This window comes from Gasterosteus aculeatus, chromosome 7 (genome assembly GCF_964276395.1).
Source record: "Gasterosteus aculeatus chromosome 7, fGasAcu3.hap1.1, whole genome shotgun sequence".
NCBI classification, from domain to species: Eukaryota; Metazoa; Chordata; class Actinopteri; order Perciformes; family Gasterosteidae; genus Gasterosteus; species Gasterosteus aculeatus.
Window position 1 is genome coordinate 29321927 of NC_135694.1, and position 14852 is coordinate 29336778.

Below are 14852 nucleotides of genomic sequence, written 5' to 3' on the forward strand. Positions count from 1 at the left end.
CCACAACTTTGTGCGCCTCTCGAACCGGCAAACCGGCGTCTGCGGCGATCTCCCTCCGTGAATCCAACCCGCCAATGACGGCGTGTAGAAGCGCTCATATTTACGCATTTCTTCCCGACAAAAGCTCTTCAATCTGATCCGTTCTCCCGTAAACATTCTTCGTTTTAATAATGGCGGTATCGGGCTATGGAAGCGGAAATGTGAGACTCCGTAAAGGACGCAGTTAGCGGACCAATCGCAGCCTGGTGCGCTGTCAAAAGCGACGCAAGCCCCGAAAAATGTCTCGACACACGCGAGGACGCGAGGAGGTGTGAAAAGCGACGCAAGGGACACGCGTCTGCGTCGCTCTGAAAACGCAGAAGCATAAACTAGGCTTAACGGGATTCTCCTGTAATTGGGAGTTGCTGTGATGAGCGGATTGGGGTCGCTGCGGTGTTCTTCGTCTCCGCGGCGTCCCCGGTTCATACCGTGCGCCAGATCAGCTCCTTTAAACATTTATCACGCCTGTGTTTTAACCAGGGCTGTGTCCCTGTGCATTGTTGAATGGATGTTTATCTTATTGTAATTTTGTTTATTTGTTTTCCTTTTATTATAACTCTCCACTCATTTTTTTTTGTCTTCCCCCCCCCCCACACCTTACACCTAGCCTTGTCCATCCACTCGGCTCCAACCCTCTAATTGATTTTTCTTTTTAAATAAAGCTGTATTTTTCTAAACCGTGAACTGCGTCTCTTGCCTCAATGAGTAAACATGTGCTTCCCAGATTATTTCTCGGGTGAAATTCCCCGGGTGGCGTTGTTTTCTTGATTTGGTTTAATTTCCCTTTTACACCCTATCCTCGCCACATCCTCTTTAGTGGGGAGTGGCGTTTTGAGGTCGTGGCAGCTGTGGCAACATCTGTGTCTGCACCCACGTCGGGGCTGACTTTTGAGCAGCAGAAGGAGCTGTTGGTGTTGCAATTTCAGCAGGAGAGAATCCGGCTGAACGTGGAAACGAAGCAGAAAATTCAGATACAAAAGATTCGGCAGAACAAAATGAAACTAGACACGCAGCTGTATACATTGAGTTTAATTTGTGACTAAGCTTTCAGTGTCTGTTCTGAGTCCGTGCGGGTTGTGTTCGATGTTGGCGCTCATTTGCGTTTAATGCCCAGATTCAATGAGAAGGATCCTGATCAGTGCAAAGGGGACTTCCTGTCACATGGCCGGAACACAACAAACTTACATCCGGTTTCAGCACGTTGCCTTTTCCCTTATATCACCAACAAACCTCAAGCGTGTTCTGTAAAAACAGAAACAATTCACCAACATGCCGAAAGCCAAGAAGTCATCGAAGAGAAAAAAGTTCGACTACAACCAGGACCGGAAGAAGATGAGGAAACGGTCCAACAAGAAATACAACCCCAGGATAGAAAAGTAAGCGAGCAGCTACACGTTAGCATGTTAGCTAATGTTGGCTAACAGCGAGCATGATGATGCCGAGGAGAAATACATATATCCGTTAATATTTAAATGTCTTGATTGCAAATACTTACTACAATGATAATGAACGTGTTTTTGAATGCTTAAATGCTGCTTTTTCGAACAATGTTGTATAATTCAATTTTAGACACATGAGCGTGTACTACAGCTAACAATTAATTGAATATGGATCCGTTTTTCTTTCAATGGATTAATCATTCAGCCCGTATAAGAGTAAAAACAACATACAATTATTATTCCATGACGACTGCCCTAAATGTCTCCATTGAATTCCTGACGGATATTTTAGGGAGATTTGATGACGCATATTCATGTAATATCGTATGTCACACATTACACGTATGATACATATTATCACAGTTCTGTACTGTGCAGTGTTGTTGTTTTTAGTCATATTGAATATACCAAGATTTAAATGGAAACAAAAAAACCTTTCCTGGAAAAAGTTGATAGTTCTCATTATATGAAACTTTTTTTGTTTAACCAATAAATTTAGATCTACAATCACAGAGCCTGAGCCTTTCTTTCAGTCCCATGTTTACGGCGTTAAAACGTAACTTGTTTTTCACATTTCCTTTGGCTTTATCCTGCAGAAGGACTTTTGAGTGTGTACGTTTTTGCGACATTGTGCGTCTGACTTGTCCTCTCACTCAGTTCACAGATTCGAAATGCGTGGGACAACAAAAAGTCCACGGCCAAGAACCTGCTGGGTTCTGATGGGTCTGGCTTTTGATCCAAACCGCACGGTGCCAATAAAGAAAAGCAGCGTAAGTACCTGCTGTGGATCGGTTGTAGCTTCCCTGGGGTTTTATTCATCTTGTTTTCTTTTATTTAGCTCACGTGGTTCCTCTAAAACGGCGCAACACAGGCAAGCAGACTTTAATAGAGCGATACTTGGGCGTCTCCTGTCCAGACAAAGACGCTGAGCAGCATCACCAGAAATCTGTTTCCCAGTCCAGTGACGGTTGTAATGATCCACTGTTCTGTGTCCTCGCAAAACGTCCAGTTGTACTTAACTACGCACTGGTTTGTAAAATAAATCTGTTGTTTAAATAATATTGAAGAAATGTATCCAGCAGGTTCAATTTTTAAAAACACAAAACTCGTGTTCTGTAGCTTTTCCTTTGGAAAAGGAAGTCTGTTATCAGGATTAAACATTATGCAGAAAGATCAATAAAACCACAGGCTTGCACCTTGTGCTTTTTATTTAGTTGAGACTGAGAGACCCTCAAATTATACCGCCCCCCCCCCCCCCCCCCCCCCTTCATGTGTAATGAATGATTCTGTGGAGAAGGATGCTTGTTGCCTTCAGTTAAGCCGTGACGTCCATTGTTTCCTTCATGATGTGTTTCGTTCACACGTTTAGCTCCTCGGCCCGGATAAAGCAACGAAAGCCCCCACCGGCATCGTGACCAAGCCCTACGTACTCAACCGTAAGTCCTGATGGAAAGTAATGTGCGCCTTCATTTTGTTTTGCTGGTTTCTATTTGAGATTGAACGTGCGTGTTCATATTTCCCCGATTTGGAGCGATTCAAATGCGTGCGGAGCTTCACCGTCAGCGGTTCTTTGTTATCGGGCTTGGTGGCGTGGGTGCTCACAGGAGACGGCCTTCAGCAGCAAAGCGCTGAATGACTTTCATTCCGCCTGTAACAGTTTCAACACAAAACTGTGCTTTCAACACAAGAGACAAACCGATGATTTGCGTATTTTCACATTGAGTTTTAACATGCATTTTTATACCATTTGGAAGAAAATTAAAAGGAAATATCCTACAATAAAAAGGTTTTCCACCCCTTTTAAAAGTCTGACAGGCAGAGTGAGGCACCGCTTTAGTTTAGAGGGAAATATCTCATTGTTTTACCTGTTGCTCATGAAAAGATTTATTGGATTTAATGAACAAAAAAAACCCTTAATGAATAAAACGCAAATAGTTTTCTGATCGCAGTGACATCTTGTTTTTGAAACGCCAGACAATATGGATGCAGAATATTTTGTTTGTTTTTAAAAGCATGACTTTCACACCTGGACTTTATTTATGCTCTGGAGTTGTTAGTTTGGATTATATCGGTCAGATAACTGATCTTCTGGTCTGTCTTTCTGCGCTGCGATCCATTAAACAAAGCCGATATATTGATCCGTACTGATATTTGAATCCTGCTTTTGAAATAAATCCATACCGTTGTCTGGTATGTAATGACCATTGGAAACCTCACTGGGGCGTCATTGTTGTCCTCTAATTCTTCTAAGAAGTTTCTCGCCACCGAAAAGGTCTAAGACAATATATGCAGCTGGAAGCAAATGAGCAGCCGTGTTGTCTGTTCTCCCTGCAGGCGATGGCCCAGGACGAGAAGAACTACTACCAGGACACGCCCAAACAGATCAAGAGGAAGATCAACGAGTACATGCGGTGCCACCCGGACGACTTCGACGCCTTCATGGACTCGCTCGCCGCTCCGTAGCGGCGGCCCGGGGAAAAGCAGCCGAGCCGGTTCTGGACTCTTTTCCTCCCGCGTGTCAGGATGTCGTCGTGTAGAGACGTAGTGCGAGCGGGACACGCGTCCGGCGTGGGGATGTAGGTGATGCTCGTGGACATCTGCTACATCCCGATGGGGACGAGCTGCAGCACTCGGACCCTGTAAAGATTTCCTGTTTTAATGAAATTGTGTGTGTGTGTCAGTCAAACGTGCTTAGCCGACATGTGTTTGCAATGAAATCATTTAAATATCTCTAGGCTCACTTTGCAGACGTCACTGGCTTTCTCTCCGGGCAGGGAGGCGTTTTTTTAAAGCGTGACGTGTTGATGTCAGAGAGAAATCTCTGCAGCGACATGTTTCAAGCTGTAGAATGAACGAGTTTGAAGTGACACCAATTGACTCGGTTCCACTGAATTTGTCAGTTGATTTTTGAATCTGAAAACAGTCTTGGCGAGGACCTAGAAGAGTTCTATAAAGGTCACAACTTGAAGTGAATTCTAAGACGTTCAATAAACCCAAACTTTTCTACACTTCTCCGCATTTCCTTTTTCCCAAAATCTATTGTAAAATAAATTAGAACTGCTGTGTTTTCCTTAATGTTCAGTTGTTGTAAAACCTTTTTTTCCAGCTCCAAATCCAGATAAAATGACTTATCGAATAATTAAAGGACGAGGTCTACCTGACATATTGAGTTACTGTTTGTCTGACGTCGCAACGCGTGTTTTCTGCTGAAGAAACCTCTGGAGATGCTTCCAGCGCTCGAGGCCCGACGTTGGTGCTTCTTTCATTAGAGCACCAGTTTCATTACGGCTGAACGCTGAGCGTATGCTTGTGTCACGTGGACCTGGAACCCGTCGTCTTCGTCCTCGGCTGCTGCTGTTGAGGTCACACCCGTTATCCGCCCCACAAGGACTGGAGGAGCGAGGAGAACGTCCACCTTTGCTCTCTTATTTACCTTTTTAAGTACAGTTCAGTCATTGGGGCGTTGACACCTTGTTTCCTCCGACTGATGAACTCTGCCCCACATCCACGGGGGTCAGGCTGCTTACGGAGGCCTGTAGATTTTGGTCTGTTTGCGTTTGCATCGACGTGCCCCGTCAGCACGAGGACGGACTTGTTTTCTGATTCTGTGCTTGTTATCAGAGCGTTTTTTTGGAGAACGTATGTGTTGACTACATAACTGTCGACATGTCTGAAATAAGGGGATTTTTACTTCATTTAAGACTTTGAATTCCACGCATGAAACACTGTTATTGGAGAGACTGAAGGCTTCTCATATAAATGTTACTAGTACTTCACTGCACCCTGGTAAATGACTTCGATGTGTAAAATCAGTGGAGTTCCGCAAGTCTGAATAAATCAAATGGACAATCGACCCTTTCATGACGTTTAAAAGAGAATAAAGCATCAGACATGCAGTTTGATTTACATAACACCTCAAAACAAGAATGACAGTCTATAGTTATAAAAAAGAAATGTACGTTACTGCAGAGCTGCAGCACATCAGAAGGAATAAAACAACATGTGCATCATAAGCAAACATCTGTGCACAGTACAGATCAGATTCTCACTCCAGATTAAAGTCACTCACGTCTGCCTTTATACAGTCAAGGATGTGCTTCACCAGCTTCTCATTAGACGGTTGCCATTCAAAGGTTTCACAAATTAGGGCAGAAAATGCAAATGAAAAGCTGTGCAGCTGTAAATAAAATATAGAAATCCGTCCGGCCTTTTAGAGAAGGAGCTGCTGGTTTTCGTCTCTTAGGAATAGAAGCTTCAGCGGACATTTCAGACAAAGGCCATTACTTTCCATAACGCTGCAAAAAGCCACATCCAGCCATACGGCTTCTAAAAAAGCCTTCAACGTGTGGACGGAAACACGCCTCCTTCGAACTTAAAAGTCTTTTAAGGAGACCAGACGAGGGCCCATGTTTGTGTGAGGGAGGAAAGGACGGGCAGCACATTTGCTTTAGCTTCTAAATGTGGGAGCGTCCTTCCTTTTGAACAATGACTTTGTGTGAGTCCTGTTATTATAGTTGTATGCGAAGTGTCATCGGGTTAAGAAATGTGACACTACGTAAGCTTACGTGTGAGACAATGTAACTGGCATTGTGGGGTTTTTTTTGGGATTCAACGCACGGCCGAAAAGGGGAGTGAAGAAGGATTTTGGTCAATGGTTCCCTTTAAACCTCTCACGAAATCCTCAGCGAGCTTCTTCCAAACACCCACTTGATTAAAGCGCCACGCTTGTGCGCTACTGATCCCTCTCCGACCTGGCAACCTTGAATATTCCTCCATCTGCTCAACTTCACCTCTCTGCCGACGCGCAAATGAGCTTTTCGGTGAACACAAAACACGCCGAAATCTCGAGATGGATCCACAGAACGTGACACATTTACACTTGTATGAATAATCGACATGCCTGATTCATTGGCAGGAGGTGAACTTTATGAGTCATACCTCCTCCTCGCAGTGCACCTCCTCCTCCACGGTGAGATGAGCTGAAGGCGAGGAGGAAGACGAGGAGGCGCTGCCACGCTTTGCATCTTCGTCAGTGATTCCTCTGCCAGAGTTCCCTCAGCCTTCCTCTTCCTCCTCCTCCTCCTCCTCTGCCTCAAATAAGCAATCATTTCACAATGAGGAAGGGGAAGGAGGAGGAAGCCCTCTATAATTCCTACTTCTCTGCTCTGGGAGGGGGGGATCAGACGAGCTGGAGCAGGAGGTCCTGGAAGGAGTCCAGGCCCCGGCAGGAGTCCCTCAGGGTGTCATCGGAGCCCAGCTGGGCGGCCAGGAGGAAGAGCTTCCTGTCCCCGGTCTCGGAGCCCAGAGACAAGGCTTCGTGCAGCTCCGACACGCTCACCGCGTTGGGCTTGTCCTGCGAAGAGGGTGAAGAACTCCGTTACGATATACTGCACGATCACATTTAGTCATTTAAATAATTAGTGGTGGTTTGTTCCTGTATTAGATATTTTGCATGATTTCATCAGTTCTCGCTGCATTTCAATATTTAGCTCATTTAATTTTCTTTATGAATAAAAATGCCTTCGTTAATAATTACTTTCCGGCCTGTACGACGGAGTTTTGTTTAAGTCAGTTACTGAGAAAAGTGAGTTAATAAAAATGTGCGTAGACTAAAAGAAATTCATAAAAACAATGCTGAACAAAAACGTGTAGCACAATCATGGTTTTTGGCAAAATGTATAGCCTCCATCTGAAGAAGTGCAATGAGTTCACAGGCAAAGATGCAACAACAAGTACAAACAAAACATCGTGTGGGAAAATGTGACAATATGAACTCTGTTGTGTCGGCCAACATAAAGCTGCGTGGGAAACATTGATCAGAGCAGTAAGCTCGGATTTGCGTGTTCTAAAAATATATTTTTACGGTTTTGGTTGCATGAAACCGTGCTTGCACATCTTTGTTAACTGTTTCAGTGAAGCAGATGCTGAAGCTATGATGACATTATAATCTATGCCCAATCGATAGTTACACAGACCAAAGAACGCTGGAAACTTTAATCTCAGACTGATTTTTTTTGGGCTGGAATATTGCGAGCAGCGCTCGCCGCACTGGACGGATAAAAGCTGCGGCGTGCTGGCAGAAGATGGGACAGAAATTCCTGCTTCACACGGAGACTCATGCATAATTCCACAGGCGGGGTGAGGAAATGTGAGCTGAGGAGGAAATGTAGTGATGTTTATTGCACGAGTCTGATTCATCACTGCCGGGTCGATGAGGCCCGTCGATAATAGATAAAAAGGTAAAAATCGGTCTTTGAGCACCTCATGTGCTTTTATCCTTTTGAAATCCTGCATCATTCTGGACCGAGACACACAGATGTAAAAGGACTCCACCTGCTTGTTTCCCAGGACCACCACGGGCAGCTGGGGCTGCACCATCAGCAGGCGGTGCAGCTCCGCCTTGGCCATCGGCAGGCGGCTCCTGTCGGAGGAGTCCACCACGTACACCAGAACGTGGGTCTTCCTCAGGTAGTCGGACCAGTACCGCCGCAGGTCCTCCCCGCCGCCGACTGCAGCGAAGCAAACGTCATCAATTCACAACGACTCTCCCTCTTGGACTTTCATGCTTTTGGCTCTTTTTGGGGTCCACGTCCATCGTATTTCCCAAGCTCAGAGTTTATTAATCTTATTTCATGGAGTTTTAAGACTTTTTAAAAGCCTTTCAGAAGGATTATGTGCATCGGTGATGTTGATTTCTAACCTCAAAGTTTAGTAACTAACTATCAACGCATCCCAGGTGGCTTTTTATCAAAGGGTATTTTGTTACCGTGTGACAGAAGTTACATTGTTCTGGTAGTTTGATAGGAAGCATTTCAACTGTCTCTGACAATTTCTACATATTTTCAGCTCTGTTTTTGAACAAATTTGAGATGTTCAAATTCAAAAGTGTAAAAAAAAATGACAAAGGCCGCTTGTGTGTCCGGCCTCCAAGGCCTTTACCGAAAAAAACGCTTAATAATCCCATGACAAGTCTTATGAGCCCATTAAGACGCATCCAGAGAGCGAAACAAATGATTCTCTAGTTTTCCTCGCTGGGAATCACGGAGAGCTGAGCGGCATCTCTGTGGGAACATGGAGGGCCTTCGTGAAAGCAGCAGTGCTGGAGTTGAAAACGTGGCCGTACGTGTCAAGTAATCAATTTATGGTTTTGTACCGTTCTGCTGGACTAGACAAAGAGTGCTGGGAAGAGGCCCGGCTGAGACTCCTGGGAAGAGGCCCTTCTATAGGTGAAGTGATAAAAGGTCAAGGAATGAACATGTGAGCTCACGTTACATCGGATACGGTTGTGTTCACGTGGCTTTTTCATGATTGGACAGCAATTGTTATTTTTAAGCAGGTAGCCAATCACATCGGTGTTCTAGGAACTTTCTCGGAGAGGTCTCTGCTTCTATAATATGATTCTACTACAAACCCTACGGGATTCTGCACTGGTTCCAAAAGTCAACAACCGTTTCACACAAAATAACTGTTCAGCCTGCCGCGTAGACGCACGCCTGACTGATTAGATTTGATAAAAAGGGCACAATGAGGTCCAGTTTAAACCAGAAAAAGAGGCTTGCGTTCAGTAGCCACCTGTTTTAAGCCGCACACGGTCACAGGACTGTGCACGTACACAGCCTCCTTCTTAGTAAACAAACACCACCCCGCGGTGCCGGAGAAGCGACCCGCGGCCCTGATGAGCGTCCGAACGGATCCCCCGCCCGCACGCCGCCGCCTGCCAAGTCAGGAATTCACTAGTGGAGGACTTAATGGAGGATGTTGCTAGGAAACTGGGGTAGCGATGGAGGCTTTTGCTGATGCCTGCGTGGCAGTAACGAATACCTGCGTGCCCCGATGCGGTGCAGAGGTGTGAAGCAGCTGGCGTAGCCTTGTTGGGACGCACCCACAATGTGTGTGTGTGTGTGTGTGTGTACGAAACACAGCAGCGCCGTGTGTGTCTCTGAGTCGCGGTGTCCGAAAACACCGAGTTACAGTTCAGCCGAACGTGCCGAATCCCAAAGAAGACGTGCGTCCGGCGGCACCGGGCTGTCGCGTCAAAGTCATTTCATTCGTGTTTCCCCAGGGGCCCCTTTTGGTAACCTTGGCAAAAGCACAGAGACTTTTTGTCTCGGCAGCGGTTTGCATCGTCAGACCTCGGAGTCCCACTTGAGTGTCTATTAAGGAGGGAAGACTGAGAATGACTCATTTTGTCTTTTCATTTGGAGTAGCAGAGCAGAGACGCCCCCCCCCCCCCCCCCGCATGGAGGCCGATTCATGTTATTTTTAGTGCAGTGGCCTCAGGAGGAATGCTAATTAGCATGATTCACGAGTTTGTAGGTAAATGCAATCTAACCTGGACTCATCCGCCTCGCTCTCTATCTTGCACACGTGCGATTTGATCGCCGCCGCCCCCCCCGTGGTCATTAAATGTACATCCTGTAAATATCCAGAGACATTTGCCCGCATTGCAATGCTGCGTTCTGTTTACCAGCTTCAGTCGAGCCGGGAGCTGCAGTTCTAGCTATGAAGAAAACTCGTGCATCTATTCATATCTGACCAATTAAGCCGACTCTGATTCCAATGAGAATCAAAATAACATTTCTGAAAGCAAGATTTCAACTTCCAGGTGACTGAACAGATGAGGACAGAACGGAGAGCGTCCGACATCGCCGCCGTGTTGGCCATGACGGACGCAGCGGGGCCCCCGGGAGGAAGATCGGTGCAAACAACCGTACTGTGGATGAGCCGAGCTTCCAACTCAACCAGATTTCGGATTACAGCCACCACCACCAAAATCCGCTCTCACCCGCCTCTCTCGCTGCTCGCAGGGATGAATTGACGAAGCACTATAGTTCACATTCCAGACACAGAGGCTGCAGTGTTTAACTTCAAACAAATATTAACAAATATCATTTGAAAAAAAAAGAAAAAGTCTTACTCTCCAGGAAGTCCAGCTGACAGGTGGGGGCGTTGAGGCTCACGAAGTTGAAGCCGCGGGTGGGCCGGCAGCGGCCTCTCTTAGCCGCCCAGCCCCCGGGGGTCAGACCCTGCAACATGCTGCTCTTCCCGGCCCCGTCCAGGCCGAGGACCAGGACCTGCCGCTTCCCGCGCTCCTCCTCCTCCCCCTCATCCTGCGGGGGGGCGTGAGCACAGAAACCATCACCGGCCGTGCAGGGTAACAACCGACGCCGCCATTCGCTCAGTTACGAAGTTAAGAGGAGCGAGCGAGCTCCATTATTATCCAACATTTTATTATTCATAATGTTCAGGAATACGGAGTCGGTGTCTGGGAAGCCTCTAGACGTGAAAGTCTGCTGGGCGAACAGCGCACGGGACCAACACGGGCTGCCGCCGCGGTTCTCCTGCTCATTTCCTCCGGGAGCAACGAGCCGCCCGAGCGTTTCCTCTTCAAGCAGCACTATCAGCATGGACTTTGTGCCCAGCGTTCAAAGGCGCGTACGGTCACCAAGATTACACGCCAGGCGTTTATCTAAAGCTTCCCACCGGACAAAGAAATGCTACGTTTTCATTTCTTCTCTTTTTTATAGATAGATAAGAACATTTCTTGAATGCGACTTTTCAGGCATTCATCTCCTGCCTCCTTTGTCAGCTCGAACGCTCCAACCGACTCTTTTTGCAACCCGAGTGGCTTCGGTTCATTTCTCATTAAAAAAAAAGCAGTGACACTGTATTGATCTGCATTGTTTTTATGCTCCACATGTGACACATTGGCCCAAACGCAAGGAAGCAGTGAAGCCAGCTCGCCTGCAGCAGCCAATGGGGGACGTAGACACGATGAGAGACGTGATGGAAACTGTGATCCTTGCACATCGTCGGGGTGAATGCTTATTTCGATAGTAAATTGCTGAGCCGTGACTTTTCTCAACTTCATAGTGTGTGATGAGACGATGGATATGAATCTTCGTGTCTCACTGGAACCGGCAGCAGTTTACCGAGAAATGGTTCCAAAACAAAACTCCCCCCTCTGGCGTTCGCCTCTCAGTTCGGATGAAAGGTCCAGTGTCCTCGGTCACATCTACTGCAGATTGCCTTCAAATAAAGCTCCAGAGCGAGGGTCACGCCGGTCCTCACGTCCCGTGTTCCCAGCCGGGTTTGTCCCTTCTGGGCTACCATAGAAACATGGAGGACCACCAGCTTTGTTGTGCAGATAGAAATGATTTAATCTAAAAAAAGGTAAAAACAAAAACAAAGCAGTGAATATTTGCAGGTGACGCTCTGGCTTCAGTGGTTGGGACACGAGCATCAGCTGAAAGTCGTAGGGATGTCATTGGGGTTGTCGCGTTGGGTTGTTGCCTGGTACGCACCGCCCCCCGTTGCATCATGGGAGGTACAGCTGGAGCTTGACCAATGCAAAAGCATCACAAGTGAGGACATCTTCCCTGTTCCTGCTGTGGATGCCGAGTCATTCTGTACCAGAAACAGGACTGCACTTAAAAAGGGACTCACGCCTGGAAGCAGCGCATCCTCACCTCGTCCAGCAGCTCAGTCTGTTTTCTACCCCTTTCACAGATTTGTTTTGTCGCCGCGTAAACGAGCGCGAGCCTCCGCCGGCCGCCCCGCTCAAACGCCCCAAGGTCAAAAGAAAAGAAGAAGAAAAGCGCGCCGCCAGTGAACTCCGCTGCAGAGACGTGATTAAGGATGCATCTCGGCACGGTTCGGCCCTCGGGGGGGGGGGGGGGGTGAAAACATTTGAGGAGCCATCGCGGAACGACGTTATATTGTGAGACACGGAGCGGCGCCAGATGAAGCGGGCTGAGCTCGTTACGGGCCGACTGGATGGGAAAACGAGATGAGAGACGCAGCGAACGCACCGCATTATGAATCTTCAGGCTTCTCCTCGAGTCATTCGTGGAGAGCTGTGCTGGTTTGGGCCTCAGCCACGTGACAGCGGGAGGCACATCTGGGCATTTTACAGATCAGAGGCCCCTCCCCCCCCCTCCCTTTGCCTCCCCCGCTGGTCCAACATCCACCTGTCGCCGACTTCAGAGGAAAACCATCGCCATCACCTTTCTGTCATCCTCTGTGCCCTGTGGACATCCTCTTCCTCTTCGTCACATCACCGTCTTTCCACATCCTCATATTCTCCTTCGCTTGATGACTCACCCCCTTCATCATCATCATCATCATCTACTCACCTTCCTCATCTTGTTTGGTTTTACTCCCACCCCGAAATCCATCATCTTCACCTCTAACAGGCTACTTTATAAGAAGCGTCTAAATCATCACGCCCTCCTTCATCATCATCGCTCCATTTAACAAACGTTTGCAGAATCATCTTAGTAATTATCATCATTCCCATTGACCATGTGTGACCATCACATAATCAGAGCCATCATCTTCATCTTCCTCTTCAACACCAGCCATTGGCACGTCAGTCAGTCATGAGCAGCATACTCTTCCTCCTCTTCACCATTCCCATTGTATTGCTTTTAAATACCACCTTCATCATCCTCACCACCACCACAACCACCATCTCCATCGCATTCATCCCGTCAGATGTGACGTCACCCCCTCCGCGTCCAAGTTAAATAGTTTTCAAATGGCAAATATCCACAGACAAGCAACACAGACACGTGAAAGCAAAAGGTACCGGATCCAACCTCTTTGATCGCGCGGTACTCCGCGTGCGGTGACCACGTTCTCCTCTTGTAGAAGAAGTTCAGGGCGATGAAGAGCGCGGAGCCCAGCGCGGCCACGGCGGCGGTCAGCGCGAAGGAGATGTGCCGGAGGAGAACCATGTGTGCGGCGCGCGGAGCCGCGAGGAGCCGGTGGAGGGGGTGGAGGGTGGGGCGGGAGAAGGGGGTGTGGGTGGGGGTGGTTGTCTCTGCTGCCTGAACACCGACACCGCTGGGACCGAGTGCTGCCGCTTCCTCTCGGCTGCATGTGACCGCGCGCCGCCCGCTTGTTTTCGTTTGAGGGGGAAAAGGAAGAATGCCACGTTCAAGGGCAGCTCGTGAACTCCGCTTGCGCGCTGGACTCCTCGGTGGGAGGAGACAAGAGCGCAATTTGAAGAGGGTTCAAAGGGTGCGTGTTTTGGCTTGGCTTACGGGCAAGTCTGTACTGAAAATACGTAGTCACCGTGATGCTCCTGTAATCAGAATTACTTGGTCTTTAAGTAATTCCGCTGCAGTAGAAGCGCCACTAACAGTCATGAAGTTATGGACTAACTGACAACCAAACACTGCCAAGGTTTGTGACATCAGTGCTAAAGGTGTGACCGGAAATCTAAAACTACTTTAAAGAGTGAGTGAGCAGTGCAGAAGGCGGTTTCATTGTTTTTCTTAACTAATATATATCTATAAAAGCAATATACGTCATCTTCCGTTTAAAGATGATTTTGCTTCGTATCACTTCTCTTGGTGATTTCACAAGTTTCACTGCAAACACTTATAATTATATAACTCTCTTTTCAACATTCCATCTCACTTCAACAACTGGGCCAACCAGCAGGTTATGTGACATCATCACTGTATTCAGCCAATCACGGTCCAGCATGCCGACAGGATATTTTGTTTGTTTTTTATATTCAGAGTTGTTTCAGTTTTGTGGGAATCCCTGACTCTAAACTCAAGACACGGAGACAATCAGATTCGATTGATTGATACGAAGAGGCACAGAGTTGTGACCTTTAAAAATGTAATACTGTAGTAATATTAATCAACAATAACATTTAATCTTAATTCGAGTCTACCGCTTTTGTAGGCTCGTGTTTGCCCGTTGTAATATTTCCAATAGCACCTGAAGGCATCGGGAGCAGCAGAGCTGCCAGTCAAACGAACAACCCATCTATTAGGAGCAGAACCACAGACTGCATCGGGCCAGAACAGGGGGTTGGGTCTTTTTTCTTGTTACTAGATATTGAGATATAATTTTAAAAGATCTATACAAGACGTAAAATAAACAAAGTAGGGTAATGTAATCCCAATGGTGTCATTGTAAACTAGAAGTAAAATGTTGGTACTGCTGCATCAAGAGTTATTTTATAAACTCTGTATTTGCACTCAAGATTCATTTTTGAACCTTGTTGATTTTATTCCAGTTATTTATTCATACTAATTGAACAACTTCAAAATGATTCTCATGACACTAAAAAAAGAAATGTTTAGGCACATATGTCTATCTTTCAAGACAGGAGCTTAAAAGATATATTTTTTTAATTGTTATTTTGATTTCCTCCAACCATTCAGATTTTTTTCTTTTTCTTTTCAAAGAAGAGCAAGGCCAACTTCTTAGAAAAAAACTGCTTAATTATTACGTCAGAAAGCCATGACAAAAAGCTGCAGTCTCTCTGTCTTCTTCTCCTTCTCCTCCTGAGAGGAGACAAAGGTGATATATATATATATATAGATTGCTCTTCAAAGACCATCTGGCCTC

The 14852-nt window shown here is 46.7% G+C and overlaps 2 protein-coding genes across 2 annotated transcripts; one reads left to right on the forward strand and one right to left on the reverse strand.

Moving 5' to 3' along the window:
* Positions 1 to 1210: 1210 nt before the first annotated feature.
* nop16 (NOP16 nucleolar protein homolog (yeast)) lies at positions 1211 to 4489 on the forward strand. The gene is given in 5 exon segments (XM_078106890.1): positions 1211 to 1415; positions 2136 to 2193; positions 2195 to 2248; positions 2848 to 2914; positions 3813 to 4489. Coding segments are annotated over 5 exon segments (489 nt in total). The 5' UTR covers positions 1211 to 1308; the 3' UTR covers positions 4016 to 4489.
* An 841-nt stretch (positions 4490 to 5330) lies between these two features.
* arl10 (ADP-ribosylation factor-like 10) lies at positions 5331 to 13447 on the reverse strand. Its single transcript, XM_040182164.2, has 4 exons — positions 13079 to 13447; positions 10396 to 10588; positions 7812 to 7987; positions 5331 to 6831 (listed from the first exon to the last, which is right to left on the reverse strand). The coding sequence occupies exons 1-4, from the start codon at positions 13214 to 13216 to the stop codon at positions 6658 to 6660; spliced, it is 681 nt and encodes a 226-aa protein (XP_040038098.1). The 5' UTR covers positions 13217 to 13447; the 3' UTR covers positions 5331 to 6657.
* Between the last annotated feature and the right edge of the window lie 1405 nt (positions 13448 to 14852).

Excerpts from the sequence above, each read along its gene's own strand:
- arl10 (XM_040182164.2), bottom strand. The coding sequence starts at position 13,216 with ATGGTTCTCCTCCGGCACATCTCCTTCGCGCTGACCGCCGCCGTGGCC. Across the intron at positions 7,988-10,395 it reads TCAGCTGGACTTCCTGGAGA|TCGGCGGCGGGGAGGACCTG; the intron begins GTAAGACTTTTT and ends GCTTCGCTGCAG. Across the intron at positions 6,832-7,811 it reads TGGTCCTGGGAAACAAGCAG|GACAAGCCCAACGCGGTGAG; the intron begins GTGGAGTCCTTT and ends CCCTCTTCGCAG.